This window comes from Delphinus delphis, chromosome X (assembly GCF_949987515.2).
Source record: "Delphinus delphis chromosome X, mDelDel1.2, whole genome shotgun sequence".
Taxonomy (NCBI): Eukaryota; Metazoa; Chordata; class Mammalia; order Artiodactyla; family Delphinidae; genus Delphinus; species Delphinus delphis.
In genome coordinates this window covers 40,258,398-40,283,532 of record NC_082704.1, presented here as the reverse complement: position 1 = coordinate 40,283,532, position 25,135 = coordinate 40,258,398, and the positions used below count along the sequence as shown (strand labels likewise).

The following is a 25,135-nucleotide window of genomic DNA, read 5'->3' as shown; positions in this document are numbered from 1 at the left end:
ACTTTCCTTAGGAGAGATCCCATGGCTATAGAGCTTATATCCTATGATGTCTTCCTATGCTGGGGTGTATTCCTCATGACTGAGCATCTACAAAATTTATAATTTGGGCTTCTGGATGGCGGCCAGCCCAATAGGCTGTCCGTAGCAGTGTGTATGCTGCCAAGGCCTGGACTAAAGGGGGTCCGATAGATGCGAAGAAGAACCCTTGGAGAAATTGGAGTTGAGCGCTATGGAAGGTGGCATGGGGTTTAAGGCTTGAAGGGCAGGAGATGGAGAAATTCTCATAGTAAATTTCCGGGTGTTGAGTGAGGTGAGAGACTAGACAGCAGAAGAACCCCAAATCCTTTGTCCTGTCTGGCAGCTAAGATAGGATTGGGAATTGTCTGACAATTTTGTCTGACACAGCAGCACTGGGTTTGGCAGTGGTAGGGCCCAGGAATCATTTAAGAATGATATCCAGGAAATCCTTCCCTAAAAGGGCACAGAGATATGAAGTGAGAAAGAGACCTTCTTGTGTGAGTAAAGTGGGAAGGAAAAGCATAATGGAGTGTTCCATACGGGGCAGTGAGAGAGGGAGAGTGAGAGAAAGAGAGAGAGACCCCTGGGGCTCCTGCACGGTCGGAAATCACATTTCCACCAGGTCCCAAAGGACAGCGTCAGCTGTCACCCAAGCGTTATTTTAATCTGCACAGCCTGGGGAATCCCCCTGCCACCCCCAATGTTGGAGGAAGCCATAACACTGCAGGCAGACAGAGGTTATGCCCTGCAGGTCTTGAAAAGAATGCAAAGTGGAGAGTGAAAGAAAGAAAGCAAGTGCAAAAGTCAGAGCCCTCAAGCCTCAGCTGAGTGAAGCCCACGGTTTACCTTGAAGTCCCAGGTTTCGGCAACAAATATGATCTCTGGTGGCCTCGGCCTTCAGCAGCTTGAAGCAGGGTTTTGGTTCCCACACCGGCAATCCAATCCAGGCCACAATGGCGAAAGTGCCAAACCCTAACCGCTAGACCACTGGTCGGTGACAAGGCCCTGGCCCTTCAGCTTTGCAGAAAAGAATTCCCACAGAGATGGAAAGCAGTGACACAGGTAAAGTGTTTATTAGGAGGAAAAAGTGTACAGTATGTGTAGATAGACGCACAGACAGACTCAGAGAGTCATGCCCTCATGGTAGTTTAAATCACTTATATGGGGCATTTCTTCCATGTTTCCTTTGGCCAATCATTTTGATTTGCCTGGTTTAGAGTACGTATCTGGTATATCTCAGGATCCTCCCATGTGTGCACATGCATCTCTCAGCCAAGATGGATTCCACCAAAGAGGCCTATGGGTAGCTTAGCATCACTTGCCTTTTGACCTCCAAGGAGCTTTCTAGTCGGGAAGGTCTCCTTGACTTCAAGGATGAGAAATATGTGGTCCCTTATCTTCTAGCCTCCTCTCTCGATTGTCCTGCTATACTCATCTTGGAGTATCAGTCCACAGGGAACGAATCTCCAATTCCTTACCCTGGGGGGACCCATCTACCTCCTGTCTCAAAATGAGTAAAGACCATGAAGAGATTTGTCACAAAACAAGAAATAAAGATTGCCAAATAAAGTATTAAAAGTATCTTTAAATTCACATGTAATAAAAGAAACATACTGATTTTCATCTATTGGTGAGGTTCACAGTGGTAAGGTTTTTCATTTAAATTATTGAGTACATAAAATTAGAGGAATTTTAATTTTACAGGCATGCCAATACCTTGCTGTAAGGACTGTAATATTGTATGAATTTTAATCAGGAGTAATTTGTGGTAAGTATCAATGAACAGAGGAGGCCCAAACTTTTGGCTTCAGCACTTTCACTTTTAGAAATACCTCATTAGGAAATTAGGTAGACAAGTGTGACAAGATAAAATATGTCTATGGGTTGGTTATCACAGCTTAATACATTAGCCTCTGTTTATTTTTTCATATTAATATTTTAAAAGTGAGTGACAGTTTAGCTTTCTGGTAGCACTAATAAGTGCTATAGGTAGCATCTAAACCACCAATAATGGGGAGCTCTGGGAGCTTTTAAAGGGAAATGCAGATGCTGATGAGAAGGGACAGTGTGTCTACCTAATAAGGCTCATATCCAAATGTTAGATATCAATTGCTTTCCTCCTTTCTGGATAATTTTATAAATGTCACAAGAATTGCCTCACATTCTCTAAACCTAGACTGCATCATACCAAGAAGGCAAAGGGTTAGGTTCTCCTATCAGCTGCTGTCATTAGACTCTGAAAGGGAAGGCAAAAACTGTTAAGAAGAAAGTGTACTCAGAGTGTGTACCCTTCTAGGCAACTGAGGACATTACTTCCATGCGTGAAGAACTGCTATCTAAGAGATTCTGCCCAGGAATTCTCATCTTCTATCAAGTAGTGACACTGTGATTAGCACCATGCAAGGCACTAGGTTAAAGTGACAAAATGCACAGACATAATTTGGTAGTGATCATGAAAACTAGAGTGTACCATGAATTTCACTAGTATCTTTTATTATTTCATTCCTCTTCTAGTGTAATACTACCTTAAACAGACCTTAAATTCAAAATGTGAAATTGAATTTAAAATAGGTGTTTATCATGAAACTGCAATAATTAGATGATTTCATGATAAGTTAAAAATAGAACTATAAAGCAAACCACATGATCATATCAATCGATGCAGAAAAAGAATTTTAAAATATTCAACTCCTTTTCATGACAAAGACACTCAATAAGCTAAAAATAGAAGGAAACTTCCTCAACATAATAAAGGTCATATGTGAAAAGCCTACAACTATCATTGCACTCAGTGGTGAAAGCCTGACAGCTTTTCCTCTAAAATCAGCAACAAGGCAAGGATGCCCACTCTCACCACTTCTATTCAACATAGTATTGGAAGTCCTAGCCAGAGGAATTAGGCAAGAAAAAGAAATAAAAGGCATTCAATTTGGAAAGCAAGAAGTAAAATTCTCTCTGTAGATGGCTTGATCTTATATGTAGAAAATGCTAAAAATTACATACACACAAACACTGATAGAACCAATGAACGAATTCAGCACTATTCACTATAGCCAAGAGGTGGAAGCAACCAAAATGTCCATTGAAGGATGAGTGGATAAACAAAATATGTATATGCATACAATGGAATTTTATTCAGCACTAAAAAGGAAGGAAATCCTGTCACATGCTTCAATATGGAAATAGCCTTAATGACATTATGCTAAGTGAAATTAGCCAGTCACATAAAGACAAATACTATATGATTCCACTTATATGATGTCTCTAAAGTAGTCAAAGCATAGCTGCAGAAAATAGAATAATGGTTTCCATGAGCTAGGGGAAGGGGAAAAGAGGAGCTGTTTAATGGGTAGAGTTTCAGGTTTGAAAGATGAAAAAGTTCTGGAGATCTTTTGTACAATAATGTGAATATACTTAACCCTATTCAACTGTACACTGAAAAATGGTTAAGATGTTAAATTTTATGTTATGTGGGTTTTACCATAATAAAAAAAACTCAGTATACCTAAAACAAATAAAGAGATTGAATCAGTAGTCAAAAACCTCCCCCAAATAAAAGTCCTGGACCAGTTACTTTCACCAGTGAATTCTATTACATATTTAATGAAGAATTAACACCAGTCCTTTGCAACTTCTTCCAAAATAACTGAAGAGAAGGGAACACTTCCTAAAACTCTTTCTGTGAGGCCAGCATTACCCTGATACCACAGCCAGATAAAGATACCACAAGAAAATAAAATTACAAACCAATATCCTTTATAACTATAATACCAATATTCTCAACAAAATATTAGCAAAGCAAATCCAACAGCATATTAAAAGGATTATTCAGCATAACCAAATGGGATTTATCCCGGGAATTCAAGGGTGTTTCAACATAAGTAAATCAACCAACATAATACATCACACTAATATAAATGAAGACAAAATGATCATCTCAATTGATACAGAAAAAGCATTTGACAAAATCCAATACCCTTTCATAATAAAGACACTCGGAAAACTAGGAATAGAGGGAGATTTTCTCAACATGATAACAAGTATTTATGAAAATTCCACAGCTAACATCATACTCAATGGTGAAAGTCTAAAGGATTTTCCCCTAAAATCAAGAATAAGACATGATTGCCCACTTTCATTGCTGCAAGTCAACTTTGTACTAGAAATTCTAGCCAGAGCTATTAGACAAGAAAAAGAAAAGACATACAAATTGGAAAGGAAGAGGTAAAACTATCAATATTCACTGCTGATATGATCTTTTTTTTTTTTTTTAATGGTACGCGGGCCTCTCACTGTTGTGGCCTCTCCCGTTGCGGAGCACAGGCTCCTGACGCGCAGGCTCAGCGGCCATGGCTCAGGGGCCCAGCCGCTCCGCGGCATGTGGGATCTTCCCAGACCGGGCACGAACCCGTATCCCCTGCATTGGCAGGCGGACTCTCAACCACTGCGCCACCAGGGAAGCCCCTGATATGATCTTTTATACAGAAAATCCCAAATAATCCACAAGAAAGCTATTAGAGCTAACAATCCCAACTCAGCAAAGTTGTAGGGTACAAAACACACTCAAAAAAATCACTTGTGTTTCTATACAGAAGCAATGAACTATCCAAAAAGGAAATTAAGAAAGCAATTCCTTTTACAATAGCATCTAAAATAATTAAATACTTTGTAATAATTTAACCAAGGAGCTGAAAGACTTGCTTGCTGAAAGCTACAAAACATTCCTGAAAGAATTAAAGAAGACCTAAATAAATGGATAGAGAGTCTGTGTTCATGATAGGAAGACGTAACATTGTTAAGATGTCAGTGCTTTCCAAAGTGATCTACAGATTCAAAGCAGTAAAAATTCAAAGAGCCTTTTTTTGCAGAAATGTGAAAGCTGATCTTCAGATTCATATGGAATTGGAAGGGGCCTTGAATAGCCATGACTGTCTTGAAAAATAAAAATAAATTGAGGACTCATACTTCCCAACTTTGAAACTTACTACAAAGCTATGGTAATTAAAACAGTATGGAAAGCCCATGTGCAGCAATGAAGACCCAATGCAGCCAAAAATAAATTTAAAAAAAAAACAGTATGGTAGTTGCATAAGGACAGACACATAGACCAATGGAATAGAATAGAGACCCCAGATATAAACGGAAAATCAGTAGTCAATTGGTTTTCTACAAGGGATGCCAAGACCCTTCCATTGAGAAGGGACAGTCTTTTGAATAAATGGTGCAGGGAAACTGGACATCCACATACAGAACAATTAAGTTGGACCCTTATATTACACCATATACAAAAAATAACTCAGAATGAATCCATGACCTAAACTTAAGAGCTAAACCTGTAAAACTCTCAGAAGAAACATTTGAGAAAATTTAATGATACTAGATTTGACAACAATTTCATGGATATGACATCAAACAGCACAGGCAACAACAACAACAAAAATACATAAATTGGACTTCATCAAAATTAAGAACTTTTGTACATCAAAAGACACTATCAAGGAAGTGGATAGACAGCCTACTGAATGGGAGAAAATATTTGGAAATGGTATATCTTAAAAGTGATTCATATCCATAATATATAAAGAACTCCTAAAACTAAACAACAAAAAAGCAAACAACCCAATTTAAAAATGGGCAAAGGACTTAAAACGTGTCTCCAGAGAACATAACAAATGGCCAATAAGCATGTGAAAAAATGTTCAGCATCATTAGTCATGAGTAAAATGCAAATCAAAACCACAAGATACCAGTTTACACCTACTAGGATACCTATAATTTTTTTAAACTAAAGTAGCAAGCATTGGCAAGGATGTGGAGAAACTAGAACACTTGTGCATTGCTGGTGGAATGTAAAATAGCATGGCTGCAGTGGAAAACAGTTTGTCAGCTTCTTACAAGGTTAAACATAGAACTATCATATGACCCAGCAATCCCACACCTGGCTATATACCCAAAATAATTGAAAGCAGTAACTTGAAATATGTATACCCCAGTGTTCTACCATTATTATTCACAATAGCCAAAAGGTGGAAACAACCTAAGAGCCCATTGGTGGATGAATGGTTACACAAAATATGGTATATACATAAAATGGAATTTTATTTAACCATAGGAAGGAATGAAATTTTGGTATGTACTAAACCATGGATTGGCCTTGAAGACATTATACTTAGTGAAATATGGCAGACACAGAAGCACAAATATTATAGTATTCCACTTGTGTAAGGTACCTAGAATAGGCATATTTATAGAGACATAAAGTAGAATAGTGTTTACCAGGAGCTTAGGGGAGGAGAAGAAGAGGAGTTATTTTTTATTCGGTATAGTGTTTCTGTTGGGAATGATGAAAATGTTTTGGTATAAATAGTAGTGATGATTATACAACATTGTGAATGTATTTAATGCCATTGAATTATACACTTACAAATGACTAAAGTAATAAATATTATGTCATGTATATTTTACCACAATTTGGTAGAGTGGCAACCTATTTGGAGATAAATAACATAAAATACATTACACCACAATAAACTGCAATTAGTTCAAATATTTAAATGCAAATATTGAAACATAAAAGTACCAGGAGAATTTTTTTTACTTAAATTCTTGGTGAGAGAAAATGCCATGGCTGGTTAGATAGAAATCAATGGGGGCATTAAAAAAAAGATTGATAAAGTTAACTGATAATGTTGACATGATTCATAATACCGAAACATTTGCAGGTGAATTAATCTTATATTTAGAAAATCCTAGGAAATCCACTAAGAAACCATTAAAACCAATAAGTTGAGCAAATTCACATAAAATATCAACATACAAAACACAGTTGTATTTTTATACAGTAGTAATGAGCAAACCAATAAAATTTTAAAAACAACTACAATACCATTAAAAAGAATAAAAAACTTAGCAATAAATTTAACCAAAAAAGTGTAAGATTTGTACACTGAAAACCTACAAACGATTGTTGAAAGAAATTAAAGAACTAAAGAAATGGAAGGACATCCTGTGTTCATGGATTGGAAAACTTAGTATTGTTAAGGTACCAATACTGACCAAATTGATCTATGGATTAAATGCAATCCTTACCACATTACAGCTCTGTTTTTTTTCAGGCATTCACAAGCTGTTCCTAAAACTTATGTGTAAGTGCAAGGGATCCAGAATAGCCAAAATAATCTTTAAAAAGAACAAAGTTGGAGGATTTACACTGTGAGATTTCAATACTTATTACAAAGCTACAATAATCAGGATTGTGCAGTACTGACATAGGGTAGACATATATATATATACACAGACACATACACACACACACACACACATATCAGTGGAATAGAATTGAGAGTCCAGAAATAAATCTTTATATTTATTGAGTTTTGACAAGGATTCGAGGACCATACAATGGGGTAAGAATTGTCTTTTCAACAAATGATGCTGGCACAACTGGATAGGCACATGCAAAAGAATGAATTTGGATCCCTACCTCACACCATATTTTAAAACTCAAAATTGATCAACGTCCTAAATGTAAGACCTAAAACTATAAAACATAGGTATAAATTTATGTGACCTTGGATTAAGTAGTAGTTTCAAACATATGACATGAAAAGCACAAGCAACAGAAGGAAAAATAGACAAACTGGACATCATCAAAATTAAAAACTTTTGTGCTTCAAAAGGCACAATCAAGATTGTAAATGAAACACCAACCCACAAAATTGGAGAGAATTTTGCAAATCATACATTTGGTAAGGGACTTGGATCTAAAATGTATAAAAAACGGTTCCAACTCAATAATAAAGGTACAAATCAATAATAAAAAGATAATCCAATTTTTAAATGGTCAAAGGACCTGGATAGACGTTTATCCAAAGAAGATATAAAAGTGGCCAATAAGCACATGAAAAGATGCTCAACATCATCAGCCATTAGGAAAATCAAAACCACAGTTAGGTACCATTTCACGCCCACTAGGATGACTATAATACTAAAGACAGATAATAAAAGGTGCTAGAAAGTATAGGGAGATACTGGAATCCTCATACACTGCTGGTGGGAATGTAAAGTGGTGTGGTTGTTTTGGGAAACAGTAACTTCAAAAGGTGACCATACGTTCCATCAATTCTACTCCTGGGTATACATCTAAGAGAAATGAAAACATATGTCCAAACAAAATGTTGAACACAAGTGTTCATAACAGCATTATTCATAATAGTCAATAAGTGGAAACAACCCAAATATACATCGCTGATAAATGGATAAATAAAATGTGGCCTGCTTATATCATGGGATAATTTTCAGCAATAAAACAATGATGTACTGATACATGTTACAAGTGATAAGTGAAAGAAGCTAGTAAGGACCACATATCACATGATTCCATTTATATGAAATGTCCAGAAAAGGCCAATTTACAGAAACAGAAAGCAGATTCGTTGTTGTCTCTGGTTTAGGAATAGGGGCAAGGAGTCTGATAGCTAAGGGCTACAGGGTATATTCTTGGGCTAATGAAAATGTTCCAAAATTGATTTTGATGATGCATTCACAATTCTGAATATATTAAATGCCATTGAATCGTACACTTTAAATTGGTGAATTGTATGGTAAGTAGACTGTATCTCAATAAAGCTGTTGTAAATTACCATAAGCAAGTGAAAAGATAGAATATACTAGAAACACTAGTTAGAACATATATGGCAATCTAACCAAGATTTCCTTCTGTGTAATTTTCAGACACTTAGTCTTGCACTTCCCCATTCCTTTTGAACACAGCTATGGCCATATAACTTGCTTTAATTAGTGGAACATAACAGAAAAATTTTTGTCAGTTCTGGGGGTAAAATTTTAATAGCCACTGTGTGATTTGTCATGATCTGTCTTTTCCTATTCCATGGTAACCAGCAATGTTCCATATAGTGACTGTTCCATCACTTTAATCTTAGTAAGTGTAGCCCCAACCAGCCTGTGTTGGGTATGTAGTATGAACAGAAATACATTTTTGTTGCTTTAAGTTACTGAGATTTGAGGGTCATTTGTTACTGCTACCTTAATGTAGTATGCCCTGATATGCTTCTGCACAATCGTAGAAATACAAATCAAAATAATAGTATTCCATTTTTTACCCAGCATATTGACAAAAATAAAAGTTGGATAAAGCCCAATGCTGACAAGGTGTTTCTGAAACAGACACTTCCATTTATTGTTGGCATAGAATCCCATCTACCAAGCTTGCCACAATTAACAAATTTCCTATACTCATATATTTAGGTTATCTCTATTTTTTCCTATTAAAAACAATTCTGTGTTGAACATTCCTATAGTAAATTTCTGTCACTAAATGGTACATTTCACCTGTGTGTTTTTATTTATTTCAGTCAAGTTATTGTTTTTGCCCTTTTATACCCCACATGATCACCTGGATGAATTCCAGAATACTGAGAACAGATCTTGAAAAACAGATCTGTGGATCGTGTAGGTGTTTGTGTTTGCTGCTGTCTAGACCACTTATCTCAGTTTTTCTGTTTCCATCTATGCCTTCAGTGCACTCCCTCTGTGATATTTTTCTTCTCTACAATCATCCCATAGTTGAAGGGATAGCAGAGGACTGATACACTGGTAGCTAAACTGGCTTGCACATCCTTAACTATTTCTTTAGGGCATACTCCTAGAAGTAGAATTCCTGGTTCAAATAATTTCTGTTAAATAACTCTTAGTTGTAAAATAAAAAATTACTATCACCTTCTGTCACTTCCTTTATGGTGGCGCAAATAACACTTATTCAGTGGTCAATTTGAGTAAGTACTTGAATAAGGAAGAGGAATGAGTTAAAGGGTATACAGAGACTTGAGGGGAAATAGCTGTCAACACATCTTCAAACAGCATAAGTTAAGTCTTCCATCCAAAATTTTGGTTTCAGTTGCAATATATAAAGAACCTGGAAGTCGTGACTCCCAAAGTCACAACAAGAAAAATCTGAAAACACTGAAAATACCTGGCTTTTCTTGGACCCATCAGATAACTAAGATCATAGACCAAACCACCACTACAAAATCTGGAGAAACAGACAAATTCAGAGTCATAGTTGAGATCTGCTTACCTGGAGTAGAATCCACTGGAACCAAAACTGGTAGGAACACTTAAATGGTAATTTTGATAAATTGCTGGAGGCTGAGTGTGGACCATCAAGGGAGTGAGAAATTCTGTGTGTCACAGTCTTACAGGAGCTTTTGTGGATTTGACCTCCAGGAAAACCACTCAGTTCTCATGATGAAGAGCCAAGAAGTATTCCCTCATGGATACAGCAGGAGGATGGGAAGAGCAAACATTTTGAAATACACTCAGAGCATTCTCCATGACAACTGCCTGCTCTGAATGGGAAAAAACTACTAGAGCCTTATCCCACTAGGGGAAAGGCTTTTTTTTTCAATTCCAGCCCCATCTAGCATTTCTTATCTTGCCTTGAGGGGAAAAAAATGGTAAGAAACACTTGTGAGTTCACAGACTAGAGGAAAATACACAACACTAGCCCCCTATAGACCTCCTGTCTCACCTAAAAAAGAAAAAAACTGAGAAGCACTTGTGAATGTCACAAACCAGGGACAAAGGCTCACTGAAACACTGAGACCAAATAATAGAACCATAGAATGTTTCCCATTCCCCCCACACCTTCCAACCACATCAATAAGGCTCATGTCTAATAAGAGCAGATTAAAGCTGAAGGAAGTGTACATCTCAGACCTTCTTTAAGAAAACGTCTCTACCCCGCATCCTAGGATCTACAGGACTAGGGTCATGGAATTCTGGAGTGAGAAAGAAATTCAGAGTTACCTTCCTGGCAGCTTCAGGCAGCAAGACACATAAATCATCCTTAAATGGTTTTTTGCCTTTCCTATCATGTGTCCAGAGTTGAAGATGATATGCTCTCTTACAATAATAAGTTAATATTTTTCTCTCACAACCTCACTATGCAGTCCATTTCTGACCCATCTCTCTCTTGCTGCAGTATGTCAACTTAAGACTTTATGCAGATAAGGCAGCTGTGATATATCTAGCTTATAATAACCCTCCAACTACTTACATCTCCCCTCAGCTTTATTTTACTCCTAAAAAATCTCTTCTTTTTTAAACTCTATTCACAGGCCTTTCACATCATTTTAATCAAAATATTTCAGGGTCTTCTATAACATTTCCCAGTTTCATTAGACCACGTTAAAAAATGGAATGTCACTTATCATCCTGATGGCCTCATGTTCAATGGAATAATATTTGGGAAACATGGTTCTGTGATGTTTGCACATTCCTTTCTAAATATTAAGATAAAAGCTAGATGTGATATCCTTGTAAGGGCATCATTTGTATCACATACAGTACCAAGATGCCTCCCCAGCCTCGGCAAGGTCACATTTCTGTTTTAAAAAGTCTCTAGGGAAACCCAAAGACAACAGGAGAAACTAAAACAAGGACAACAGAATATTTAACCTCTGACACATAGAGCTATAGCAAACAGTATACACAGCCTAACTCCTAGCCAGATAAACATAAAACCTCATGCTAACAGCCTATTTACCTCAGTTTCTTTAACCCATACTGTCTACCTTTTAACAAAAAATTACAAGGCATACTAAAAGCCAAAAAATCTCACAAAAACAAAACAAATGAACAAAGAAAAAACCCCAGCACACCAGTATCAAGAGACAGAGCAAGCATCAGAAACAGATCCAGATATGGCAGAAATTTTGGAATTAGACCAGGAATTTAAAACAACCATGGTTAATATGCTAAATGCTCTAATGGAAAAAGTGGACAACATGCAAAAACAGATGGTAGTATAAACACAGAGCTATAAACCCTAAGAAAGAATCAAAAAGTAAATGCTAGAAATCAAAAACAGTGTAAAAGAAATGAAGAATGTTTTTGATGGGCTCCTCAATAGACTGAACATGGCTGAGAATAAGTCAATGAGCTTGAAGAAATGTCAGTAGAAGCTTCCAAAAGAGAATACAAAGCGATAGAAGAGTGAAAAAGACTGAACAAAATATCCACAAATTGTGGGACAGTTACAAAAGGTGTAACATACATGTAATAGAAATACCACAAAGACAGAAAAGAGAGAAACAGATGAAATATTTGAGTAATGATGGCTGAGAAGTTTCCAAAATTAATGACACACTTCAAACCATAGATCTAGGAAGCTCAGAGAACATGAAGCAGGATAAAACCCAGAATATCTATACCTAGGCTATTATATTCAGATGGGAGAATATCAAAGTCAAAGAGAAAATGTTGAAAAAAACCAGAGAAACCTACCACATTACCTATAGAGGAGCAGGAGCAAGAATTATATCAGATTTCTCTTCAGAGACCATAGAAGCAAGAAGAGAGTGGAGAGAAATGTTTAAAGTGTTGAAGGAAAAAAAATACCAATCTAGAATTCTGTATTCAGGTAAAGTTATTCTTTGAAAGTGAAGGAGAAATAAAGACATTCTCAGTCAAACAAAAATTGAGAGAATTTGTCCCCAGTAGACTTGTCCTGCAGGGGATGTTAAACAAAATTCTTCAGAGAGAAGGAAATGTATATAGATCAAAAATTCATATCTATTGAAAAAAGGAAGAGTGTTAGAGAAGGAATAAATGAAGGTGAAATGAAGTCTTTTTATTCATAGTTGATTTAACAGATTACAGTTTGTTCAAAATAAGCATATCAACAGTGTATGTGGTGATTACAGCTTATAGATAAGTGAAATGAATGACACGTAATGTTATAAGGGATAAGAGGGAGGAATTAGAAATACTCTGTTGTAAAGTACTTGCACTACCTGTGAAACAGTATGGTGTTATTTGAAAGTGGCCTTGAATATTGCAAACTCTAGGGCAACCACTAGAAAAGTAAAATTAGAAGTATCATTTATATGCTAAGAGAAGAGAGAAATGATATCATATAAAATGTACAATTTAAAACAGAGAAGGCAGAAAAAGATAAGACAAAAACAGAAAAAGGGCAACGTATGGAAAACAGTGACAAATATGGTAGGTATTTATCCAGCTGTATCAATGATCATAGATGTCAATGGTTTAACACCAATCAAAAAAGATAGACTGTCAGGGTGGATTAAATAAATAAGATCCAGCTACATGTAGTCTAAAAGAAACCTACTTGAAATATAAAGACACCAATAGATTAAAAATAAAGGGATGGAGAAAGAAATACCATTAAATGAATTTACATTAAACAAGTGAAAGCCAGAGTAGCTCTATTAATTTCAGATAAAACAGGATGCAGAGCATGGAACATTACCAGGAGAAAGGGGGAATTACATACTGATAAGTGGCCCAGTTCTCAAAGAAGACATAACAATCCTTAATGTGTATGCACCTGACAAAAAAGTACAGAAATACATAGGGCAAAAACGGACAGAATTGAAGGAAAAAAGACAAATCCACTATTATAGTGGGAGACTTCAACACCACACTATCAGTAATTGACAGACTCAGAAGGTAGAAAAATCAGTAAAAACAAACTTGAATTGAACAGCACCATCAATCAACAGTACCTAGTTAATATTTATAAATTTTTGTGTATTCTGTTTTGTTCATCCAAAGCAGCAGAATACAGATTCTTCTCAAGCTCACATGGAACATTCAGCAAGATAGACCACATCCTGGGATATAAAACATACCTTAAAATTTTTTAAAGAATAGACATCATTCAAACCATGCTCTCAGATCACAATGAAATTAAACTAAACATTAATTACAGAAGAATAACTGGAAACCCTAAAACACTTGGAGATTAACCAACACACTTCTAAATAGTACGTGGGTCAAAGAACTCTCAAGAGAAATTTTTAAATATTCTAAAAAAAAATTGTGAAAATTTATCAAAGTTGTGGGATGTTTAGAGGGAAATTTATAGCATTGAATGAATGTATTAGAAAGGAAAAACAATCTAAAATTAATAACTGAATTTTCCACCTTAGCCACTAGAGAAAGAAGAGCAAATTAAATCCAAAGTAACCAGAAGGAAAGAGATTTTAAAAATTAGAGCAGAAATCAGTGCTATTAAAAACAGGAAATCAGTAGAGGAATTCAATAAAACCAAAAGTTGGTTCTTTGAAAGATTAATAAAATGTATATGCCTCTAGCCAAGTTAACTAAGAAAAGGGAGAAAAGACACAAATTGCTAACACCAGAAATGTTCCCATGGACCTTAAAAGGATAATAATGGAATATTATGAACAACTTTGTCCCAAAACATTGACAACCTAGAAGAATTACAATTTCTTGAAAGACACATCTACCAAAATTGACACAAGGATAAATAGGTACTCTGCATATACCTATAACTATTAAAGAAATTGAATCAATGATTAACCTTACGAAAGAGGAAACACCAGACTCAGGTTCACTGGTGAATTATATCAAACATTTAATGAAGAAATTATACCAACTTTACACAATCACTTAAAGAAAATAGAAGTTGAGGGAATAAATCCCCCCCCCAAATTCTATGAGAACAGCATTAACCTAGTACCCAAACCAAGCACATACATTACAAAAAGGAAAAATTGCAGGCCAGTTTCTTTCATGCACATAGGTATAAAAATCCTCACAAAATGTTAGCCAGTAAAACCCAACAATGTATAAAAAGAATTAGACACCACAACCTAGTGGAATTTATTCCAAGTATACAATGCTGGTTCAAATTTTGAAAATCAATTAATGTAATCCATCTCATCAAAGGCTAACAAAGAAAACTATGATCATTTAGAGCAGAAAAAGCATTTGGAAAAATTGAACACCCATTCATGATAAAAAGTGAGAAAACTAGGAATAGAGGAAACTCCTTAAACTTAATGAAGAACATCTACAAAAAAAACCTACAGCTAACATCACAAGGCTGAGCAACTAGATGCTTTTCTGCTAAGATTAGGAACAAGGAGAGGATGTTCCCACTCATCATTCCTGTTTAATATCACACAGGATGTCCTAGCTGTTGCAATAAGAGAAGAAAAATAAATAAAAATGTACAGATGGGGAAGGAAGAATTAAAACTACTTGTTCAAAGATGACATGATCATATCTGTAGGAATCTCAAAGAATCAACAAAAAAAACCCTGGAACTAATAAGCAATTATAGCACTGTTGCCAGATACGAGCTTAATATACAAAATTCAAATTTTCTTATATACCAGCATTGAAAAAATGGAATTTGACATTAAAAATAATACCATTTATATTAGCACCAAAAATGAAATATTTAGGCAAAATCTAACAAATTATGTACAATGCTTATATGAGGAAAACTACAAAACACTGATGAAAGAAATCAAAGATCTAAATAAATGTGGAGCTTTTTCATGTGCAAGTATAGGAAAACTCAATATTGTCAAGATGTCAGTTCTTCCCAACTTATAGGCTCCATGCAATCCCAATCAAAATCCCTGCAAGTTATCTTATGGATATCAGCAAACAGATTATAAAGTTTATCTTGAAAGGCAAAAGACCAAGAATAGCAAACATTGAAGGAGAAGAACATCAGAGGACTGACATTACCCAAATTCAATATTTTCCATAAAGCCACAGTAATCCAGACAGTGTGGTACTGGCAAAAGAAAAGACAAATAGATCAATGCAACAAAAGAGAGAGACCAGAAAGAGAACCACACAAATATATTCAACCAGTTGTTGATAGAAGAGCAAAGGTAATTCAATGGAGAGAGGATAATCATTTCAACAGATGATGCTAGAACGACTGGTCGTCTACATGCAAAGAAAATCTAGACTCGTACATTACATCTTTCAGTAATACTAACTTAAAATGAATTATAGACTTACATGTAAAAGGCAAAACTATAAAACTCCTAGAAGACAACATAGTAAAAGATCTAGGTAATTTTGTGTTTGGCAAGGACTTTGTAGATACAACATCAAAAGTGTGATCCAAGAAAGAAAATATTGGTAAGTTGGACTTCATTAAAAATAAACCTTCTCTGCAAAATACTCTATTAATAGAATGAAAAGACAAGTGGAGATTGAGAAGAAAACTTTGCAAAACATCTGATAGAAGACTGGTATCCAAAATATACAAAGAACCCTTAAAACTTAACAATAAGAAAACAGTCAATCTCGTTTTAAAAAAAGGTCAATGATCTGAACAGATAATTGACCAAAAAAGATATACAGATGGCAAATAAGTATATGAAAAGATGCTCAACATTCTATGTCATTATGGAATTGCAAATTAAAACAACAGAATATAGCCAAGTTAAGCTTAATAGACAAAAACAGGTCTGTGTCCATGGTGATTAAGAGGGAAGAGGAGTAGATCATGTGTGTTGCATAGGCAAGGAATATGCTAGTGTGAAAGTTCACGTGCATAAGTATGTAGGAGGTGGGGTGGGGTGAGGGGCAGAGCTGTAGGTATGATATAACACAGCTGCATCTGTATCCTGGGCTTAATGCTTGGGGGTTATTTGGTTCTGAGATTTAGATTTCAGGGGTAAGTCAGGGTTACACAGGTCTGTTGGAGACACAGGGGAGTGGAACCTTGGCCATCAGAATCTATTAGACTGGAATCCATTTTAGGATGAAGTAAATAGTGCCTACCAGTCAGACAGACATAGGTCAGCATCCTTTTAATATTTTACTCTTTTATTTTTCCCTCTGACTTTAAAGATGAAACAACTCATCCGAGCTGGTTTCCTTCCCTGTTACATGAAGGTAACAGATTATTTTGATAGTAGTCCATAATGTCCAATAGTTTTGTGAGCTAATACACATAAAGAGCTTAAAATAGGACTTTTCTCAGTTCAATAAATGTTAATGAGTCGTAGTGTTTGTTCTCTAAATGAATTAACAATAAATTGTCCAACAGGTATTTCAAAATCTCACAGTATAATCTGTCAGCTAGTGGTAGATTCACTCTTCTGTCAGAAAGTATCTTGGAATCAAGATTTCACAATATCCAGAATTGTCAGATAAGCTTGCTGGTATGACTTTGGATAAATCTGTAAATTTTTAGACAAGAAATTAATAAGAATGAAATTACAAATAAATGTCACCTCCACGAGAACAGAGATTTCTTTCTTTTTTGTTTGTGCCTATGACAAAGTACATATTCATATATATTTGTTGAACAAATAAAAGGCACCAGAGGAAAAAAAGGCACCAGACACTTTCAGATGCGGAAAGAACAGTTCAGAGAGGCAAAGAGATTCATGCACACGCACAGATCCCAGAAGAGCTCAGACTCCCTTCTTCCACCCTGGCATTCACCCAAGAGAGTATACTTTGGAACAAAGAAAATCCACAATTCAGCTAAGGCCATTGAAAGAGCACAGTGAAAGACTTTCCTCTGAAAACTGACATCTGTTGTCTCTAGATATAGTATAGAATCATCTCTAGGTTTTTTCTCTATCACCTAAATATTGTACAGTTATAATAAATATCTAATAACAAGTAAAAGCTGATATGAAAATTCATGGTAAGAATAAGGTTCCCTTTTCATCCTGGTAAGCATCCATGATATTCAGTAAATAGGGACTCTCTCCAAGACAAACCTCAAAGATGATTGCAAAATCTCTCTTCTTTAGAAAAGAGAGAAGGCGCTTAAGAGGGTGGTTATAGTGGTGAGAGATGAGCGCCCAGATTGATCCTCCCAGGGGCTGAAGCCCAATTCAAGAAAGTGAAGGGGAATGGACTTTATCAGAATGGTGAGTGAATTCGGTTCCCACTGCTGCTGTAACAAATTACCACAATCTTGCTGGCTTAAAAAAACAAAAACAATAAAATATTATCTTACAGTCCTGAAGGTTGGAAATAGGAAAAGGGTCTCTCTGGTCTGAAATAAAGGTGATAGGAGGACTTCATTCTTCCAAGGGGTTCTAGGAAGAATCTGTCTCCTTGCCTTTTCCAACTTCTGGGTCTGCCTGCAGTCCTTGGCCTCTAGCTTCCTTCCATCTTCAAAACTAGTGATATCCCGTCCACTTGTGGCGTCTTTCTCATGCAACTTCACTGTGACACTGACTCTTCTGCCTACCTCTTCCACATTTAAAGTAGCCTTGCCATGGCATTGGCCAAGATACAGAAGTGTAATCTTACTTTACATTCAGCTGATTAGCAATCTTAATTCCATCTGCAACCTTAATTCTCCTTTGCCATGTAACATCACATATTTACAGGTTCAGGAAAACAGGACGTGAACATCTTTGGGGGACCTTTATTCAGCTTACAACAGCGAGGGTGCCATTTAGGTGGGTTTTAAAACGGGCAACAGTGCCAGCAGGTTTGTGCTCAACCACAGGTGTGCTTAACCAGGGTTGCTGTTTGCCCCATGGAGCACAGAAAGGAGGGGCTGGAGACTACAGGAAGGATATAGGAGTGCAGGAATCAGAGGATTCAAGGGCCAGCAGGTTTCTGTCTTAGGGAAGTGGGTGCCTGGTGGGTCGTCCTCCAAAGAATGGCTGGGGAAAGTAGACTGGTGTGTATGGCAAGTGTGTGAGATCCCAGTTGGTTCTAATCCCTGCCACATTCCCACCCTGCCAAAGATGATGAGCGCTTGGAGGCAACTGCAGGAGAAGACCTGACAGAACCCGGGGAGAGAAGCCAGGACCGGCCCTACCTGGTGCCTGACACCTGGCTATGGGATGAGAGACAGGGAGGACTGTCTGAGCCGGTGCGTGTCCTGAGAGGGAAAGGCCCTCTTTCCTGGGCAACTGCGGGGGCGGCGAAATGGCAAAGTGTGCTACCGTGCTACCACTGCGACTGAGAAAATGGCAGTGTGGCAGACAGGATGACGACACTGGCGCAGACAGGTGGTTTGTTTCCTCAGGCCAGAGGTCTATCTAGGGCTGCCTTCCCTTAGAAGAGGGGCAGTGGCTCGGCCTCCACGGGCGCCGCCTCCCACCTTCCTCCCGCCCGCGGCGCCAGAAGGTGGAAAGCAGACCCAGGCAGGGCCGTCCTCACAGCTCCTCTGCCGCTGGCGCCCAGGGAGGATGGCACGCGCGATGGGGGAGGGTAGGGGGGCGGACTCCGATCAGGCCGGTACACACACAGACACACACACACACACAACACACACACACACACACACACCCCGGGACGATCTGTATCCATCCGCTGCTCCCTCCAGCGCGGCCCCTCCCTACCCTCCCGACCCCGGCCCCCACTGCCCACCGCCCACTGGCCCCACACGCTGCGGTGCCAGAAGTGTGCGGGATGGGAAAGGTGGTCGCCCGACGGGGGGCGGTGGAGGGCCGGCGTGGCCCCGCCCCTGAGGCCGGGACTCCTCCAGGCCCCGCCCCTTTCTGGGTTGGAACTACGGTGGGTCTGGGAGGGGGCGTCGAGCCCATTCGTGCAGTATCCCTCCGCCCCCTTCCCGACACCCTCGCCGCGAGCGGTTGGTGCCGCAGCCTTCGTAGCCCCTGCCGGGTTTGGCGCAGTCGCGCGGGGGGCTGGACGCCTCTTTGCCATTCTGCCCGCACGGCGAGCGGTGGGAATCCGAGTGAGGAGCTGCGACAGGAGGGGGAGGCCGACCATCGGGACCCTGCGCCTGCGAAGGCAAGTGGGGGTGTCTTGGGGGCGACGAGCGGCTCACACCCTGCCCCGCGGACCCTGACAGCCTGACGAGGGGGAGGCAACCGGGTCGTAGCGGGTCCCTGAGAGAGGTGCGCATCGTTGGGGGACCCCTGGCGCTGAGGGGGCGGCGACCGGCGGGGACCGGTCCTGGGGCGCGAAGTCTTGGCCACAGGGTTTCCCTCGGATCCTGGGGAGGCGAACGGCGCGGCCGCTCCCCGGCGGGCTTTCTGGGCGCCCGCGCCCCGCCGTCGACGGTGCCTGTGCCAGGAGAGGGCTGTGGGGGAGGCTGCTGCGGGCGAAATGGCGGAGGGGAGCCGGGTTGGGGGCGTTGGGGAGGCCGCCGGGGGTGGCGGTCGGAGCCGGCTGACAAGCGGGAGGGCGCGGGGGGCCGCCCGGCCGGGCCCTGATTCTGGAAAGGGGTCTGTGGGACCCCGCGTGCCGGGTGCTGTCCCTTCCCACAGGCGCCTCTTTGATGCCAGAATGTCCTGTGTGCGCGGTAGGTCTGGCGATTTCAGGCCACAGGGTGCATCTGTACAGGAGAGGCTTGAGAAAAACTAGGGACGGGAAAACGGCCTATATTTCTGAAGTTGTGTGGGGATGGGGGGTGAGGGTGGGCAGCAGCCAGTGACTGGACACCCGAATTGGGATGGGGTGACTGCGACCAGAGCAGGTCAGGCATCCAGGAATGCCTCTTAAAATTCTCCTGTCCACCCGGTTTCTCCACATTTCCTGGCCTTCCTCCCTCACCTCCATCCAAAATTGGGGGTGGAAAAGATGGACTGGGAGGTGAGGGTGGGACAAATTATAAATACAAGTACCACTGCACAACCTGTTTTCTAGAATATGCGGGCGCCCTTCCCCCAATTTATAATGCGCAAGGCAAAGGATGTGGTGCACCTAGTGGTGAATCCTCAGAATTGGAGAAGGGAGCAATGCGAAAAATATGACGTCAAGAGAAGATGTTTGTTATCTGGAATGCTGAAATAGAGGGCCAAGATAAAATGAGAATATTCTACTAAGAGGACTCTGAATATTGAAAGACAGTATATGGAGTCCTATCCTTGATATTGGTCTGTCCATCAGGTGCTTAGTTGCTACCATGGTCTTCTGATTGTCTTAACCTTTTTATCTTTGGTCCATAGGTCTGCTTTAAGGCTGGTTACTTCTGCAAAGAAGGAAAGAAGGAAAAGACTGCCTTAAATCTCTGGAGGTTTGTGCAAAGTGGGGCAATGCAAGGGGCAGCTACAGAGGAAGATTGACAGGTGTTTTTGATCCAGTTGGGTGTCTTTGATTCACATGTCTTACTCTCTTTCTGATTTGCACACTGCTGCAGAACCCGTTTCTCATTTCCTGCAGGAGTATTAGGACTATTGGGGTAGGTGTGGATTGGGCTGTGAATGGGCGGAGAAGACCTGAGAGCAGGAATCAAGCGACAGGAAACATCAGACAAATTAGACACTTAAACAGAAAGAGATATTTGCATCAGGGATCAGGGTGTCTGCCTGTCAACCAAGCACTCAGACTTAATTTCTCCTGTTTGTTTACTTATCCATAGGATGGCCTGCTGTTTGCTTAAGGCTTAACACCACTGGAACAAAGCAAGGAGAGGAAAATTTCACCACAACAGTGCAGGTATGAGAATGGGTACAACTTTTGGGTGGGGTAGAGGAGACCAGCACAGGTCCAAGGGTGATGAGGGTCTGGTCTGAGGGCTCCTCAGCCTCTCCCATTGCCAAGATACTTTCCCACCATTTTCTCACCTGTGTTGTAGCAAGCAAAGCAGTGTGACAGCTCTGGGGGTAAAGGGTGTGGGGTGAAATGAGGATAACAGAGAGACTTTCTGATAGCCTAACTCTCCCACGAAGCATTCAAGGTCCAGTCTCTGTGTGTGGGTCTTTGCATGGAGTGACACAGTTGGAAGAGACTCAAAGCCGCACGTCGTTCTCGATTCCTAGATTGATCTTCAGTGGCATCTCTGGTGGTGGTGGAATTGCTGCTAACCACCACCCTCAACAGGTGTGCACCCACCCGGGAACCATCCATCCTCTCCCAGTTTGGTTGTGCTTCTTCTGCACTCTGTCTGTAATATTGGCTGAGACTGGGATTGGAAAGGAGGCTGATTGACTGCTGGACTGGTGATTGACTCTAACTTTTGTTTCCAACTGTATCACCTGAATCATCGAAAGATTAGAGTGTGAAGATAGAAAACTGTGACAGATCTGTGGTAGAGGCTGAGACTGGGATAGTGGTATTTAATCAGGACTCCTCTGTAACTTGTATTATGACTGGGGCTGAGATTGAGCCTGGTGTCCAGGCCAAGCCTGAAAAGAAGCCTGGAGAAGAGGTTGGAGGTGGGGCTGAGAGAGAGAATGAAGTCCCAATGGTGGTCAGACCAAAGGTTAGGACCCAGGCCACACCTGGGGCAAGGCCCAAAACTGAGTCCAAGGCTATGGCTGGGGCAAGGCCCAAAACCGAGTCCAAGGCAATGGTTGGGGCAAGGCCTAAAACAGAGTCCCAGACAATGGCTGGGGCAAGACCCAAAGCTGAGTCGCAGACAGTGGCCGGGGCAAGGCCCAAAACTGAATCCCAGGCAATGGCAGGGGCAAGACTCAAAACTGAAGCCAAGGCAGTAGGTGGGGCACGTCCTAAGACTGAAGCCAAGGCAATCCCTGGGGCAAGGCCCAAGGATGAAGCCCAGGCTTGGGCCCAGACTGAGTTCGGGGCTGAGGCAATGTCGCAATCAGAGGGCGTGTCTCAGACCAATGCAGTAACCTGGCCACTGGTCAATACTGAGTCTGGGTCAGCTGCTAAACCTATGGCCCTATCTGTGGATAGGGAACTGGTCAATGTAGACACTGAGACCTTTCCTGGCTCCCAGGTTCAGACAGGAATCCAACCCTGGTTTGGATCGGGGGAGGAAACTAATATGGGGTCTTGGTGCTATCCCAGGTCCAGGGCCAGAGAGGAGGCCTCTAATGAGTCTGGATTCTGGTCAGCAGATGAGACCTCTACAATGTCCTCTTTCTGGGCTGGAGAAGAGGCCAGTATCAGATCATGGCCTAGGGAAGAGGCCAATACCAGGTCCAGGCACAGGGCCAAACATCAGCCTAATCCCAGATCCAGGCCCAGATCCAAGCAAGAACCCTATATTGATTCCTGGTCTGGGTCTGAGGAAGAGTCTGGCAACCCATTCTGCTTGTGGGCTGGAGAAAATACCAATAATTTGTTCAGGCCCAGAGTCAGGGATGAGGCAAATATGAGGTCCAAGCTCAGGACAAAGAGAGAGGACTTTTTTGAATCTGAGTCTGAAGACGAGTACTATAAAGAGTCTTGGTTTTTACCTGGAGAAGAAGCCAATAGTAGATTCAGACCCAGAGACAAGGAAGAGTCTAACACTGTCTTGAAGCCCAGGGCCCAGAAAGATGTTAATAACAGTGACAGGGTCAAACAAGAGCCCAGGTTTGAGGAGGAAGTCATTATTGGGTCCTGGTTCTGGGCAGAGAAAGAGGTCAGTATGGAGGCTGGGGCTTCAGCCATTTGTGAATCTGAGCCAGGGACCGAGGAGGGGGCCATTGGTGGATCCTTGTTCTGGGCGGAGGAAAAGTCCAGTTTGGGTGCTGTGGCCAGAGAAGAGACCAGGCCAGAGTCTGAAGAAGAGGCCATATTTGGGTCCTGGTTCTGGGACAGGGATGAGGCCTGCTTTGACTTAAATCCCCATCCTGTGTACAAGGCTAGCCCCAGGTTCAGAGATACAGCTGAGGAGGGAGTTAATGTATCATCCAGGCCCCAAACCTGGGAAGAGGTCACTGTTGAATTCAAACCTGGTCCTTGTCATGGGATTGGCTTCCCATCCCCAAGCCCCTTTAGAATTCCTGAGGAAGCAGCATCCGTATACTCTGAAATGTTTGAGGGAAAGCCCAAGAATGTGGAAGTTACCCCAGAAGGGGAAGAGCAGGAATCTTTGCTTCAGCCTGATCAGCCTGACCCTGAGTTCCCATTTCAGTATGATCCGTCCTACCGGTCAGTCAGGGAAATTCGAGAACATCTTAGGACCAGGGAGAGTGCAGAGCCAGAGAGTTGGTCCTGCAGCTGCATACAGTGTGAGCTTAAAATTGGTCCTGAAGAGTTTGAAGAACTCCTTCTATTAATGGACAAAATTCGAGATCCTTTCATTCATGAAATATCTAAGATTGCCATGGGTATGAGGACTGCTTCTCAGTTTACCCGTGATTTCATTCGCGATTCAGGAGTTGTCTCACTTATTGAAACTTTGCTCAATTATCCCTCCTCCCGAGTTAGGACAAGTTTTTTGGAAAATATGATTCATATGGCTCCACCTTACCCAAATCTAAACATGATTGAGACATTCATATGTCAAGTGTGTGAGGAAACCCTTGCTCATAGCGTGGGTTCCCCTGAGCAGCTGCTTGGATTAAGGATGCTTAGACACCTCACTACAACTACAGACTATCACACACTCGTTGCCAATTATATGTCTGGGTTTCTCTCCTTATTAACCACAGGCAATGCAAGAACAAAATTTCACGTTCTGAAAATGTTATTGAATTTGTCTGAAAATCCTATGGTGGCAAAAAAACTATTCAGTGCCAAGGCTCTATCGATATTTGTGGGTCTCTTTAACATAGAAGAGACAAATGATAACATTCAAATTGTTATTAAAATGTTTCAGAATATCAGTAGTATTATAAAAAATGGAACAATGTCCTTAATTGATGATGATTTCAGTCTTGAGCCGCTTATTTCTGCATTCCATGAATTTGAGAAGTTAGCTGAGGAACTGCAAGTCCAAATAGACAATCAGAATGATCCTGAGGTGGGACAGCAAAGCTAATATGATTAACCACCTGCCTCTGATCAGCCTTATGTTCCCAAAGAACCCTGAGTAGTGCTTTGGTTTTCAGTCTGGTTTTATTTTGTAACTTATATTTTAATGCTGATGTTAACTTTGTCCAATTCTTGGTTTGAGCTGGATCATTTTGTGGATGCCAAATGACTATTAGTGCTGAAAAAAATTTGTTGATATTTGTCTTGCTGTCCATTGCTGTATTTTTCAGTATTGAGCTTCCAATGAACTGAGCCGCCTGTGTAACCTACCCTGCTATTCATTGTTTAAACATATGGTTCTCTATTCAAGTCTGTGTTTTCAATAAAGTTCTGTGTGAAAAGTGGCAGAAGTGACCCTTCTTCAGTTCAAAATCGAGGTGTAGATACAATGTGCACAGTTACAAACATAGACAATGAGTAGTATGACATACATACCTTCATTGGAAAATCCCATTCCTGGATCTTAAGAAGGAAGAGATTACAGTGGGTTGTGGTACTTGAGGAATGCTTCAGAGAAGAGGCACGCACTTAAATTTGGTCACTGAAAAGTAGGATAAGACAACCCATTAGGTCATTCTTGGAAGTGAGCAGTGGCGGTGTAAAGAAAAGTGTGTAATTGGAAAATCTGTTCCAGTAGTATGGATATAACCTGTCTGCCTGGAATAGGTGAGACAAGTTTAATGAGGGATGCAGTTGG

The 25,135-nt window shown here is 40.4% G+C and overlaps 3 protein-coding genes across 3 annotated transcripts in view; all 3 read left to right on the top strand.

Moving 5' to 3' along the window:
- The window catches only part of GPRASP1 (G protein-coupled receptor associated sorting protein 1), a 73,483-nt gene extending 52,684 nt beyond the window's left edge, over positions 1-20,799 (top strand). The window contains exon 4 of the transcript XR_009517980.1: positions 20,736-20,799. The gene's annotated coding sequence lies outside the window, so the exon portion shown is untranslated. The remainder of the gene's footprint in view (positions 1-20,735) is intronic.
- LOC132417944 (selenocysteine-specific elongation factor-like) overlaps positions 1-25,135 on the top strand; it is a 453,767-nt gene that overhangs the window by 217,818 nt on the left and 210,814 nt on the right. The window lies entirely within an intron of this gene.
- Positions 21,875-24,782, top strand: GPRASP2 (G protein-coupled receptor associated sorting protein 2). Its single transcript, XM_060002111.2, has one exon. It carries the CDS (start codon positions 21,875-21,877, stop codon positions 24,443-24,445), a length of 2,571 nt encoding a protein of 856 aa, XP_059858094.1. The 3' UTR covers positions 24,446-24,782.

Coding starts and splice junctions, on each gene's coding strand:
- GPRASP2 (XM_060002111.2), top strand. CDS start 21,875: ATGACTGGGGCTGAGATTGAGCCTGGTGTCCAGGCCAAGCCTGAAAAG.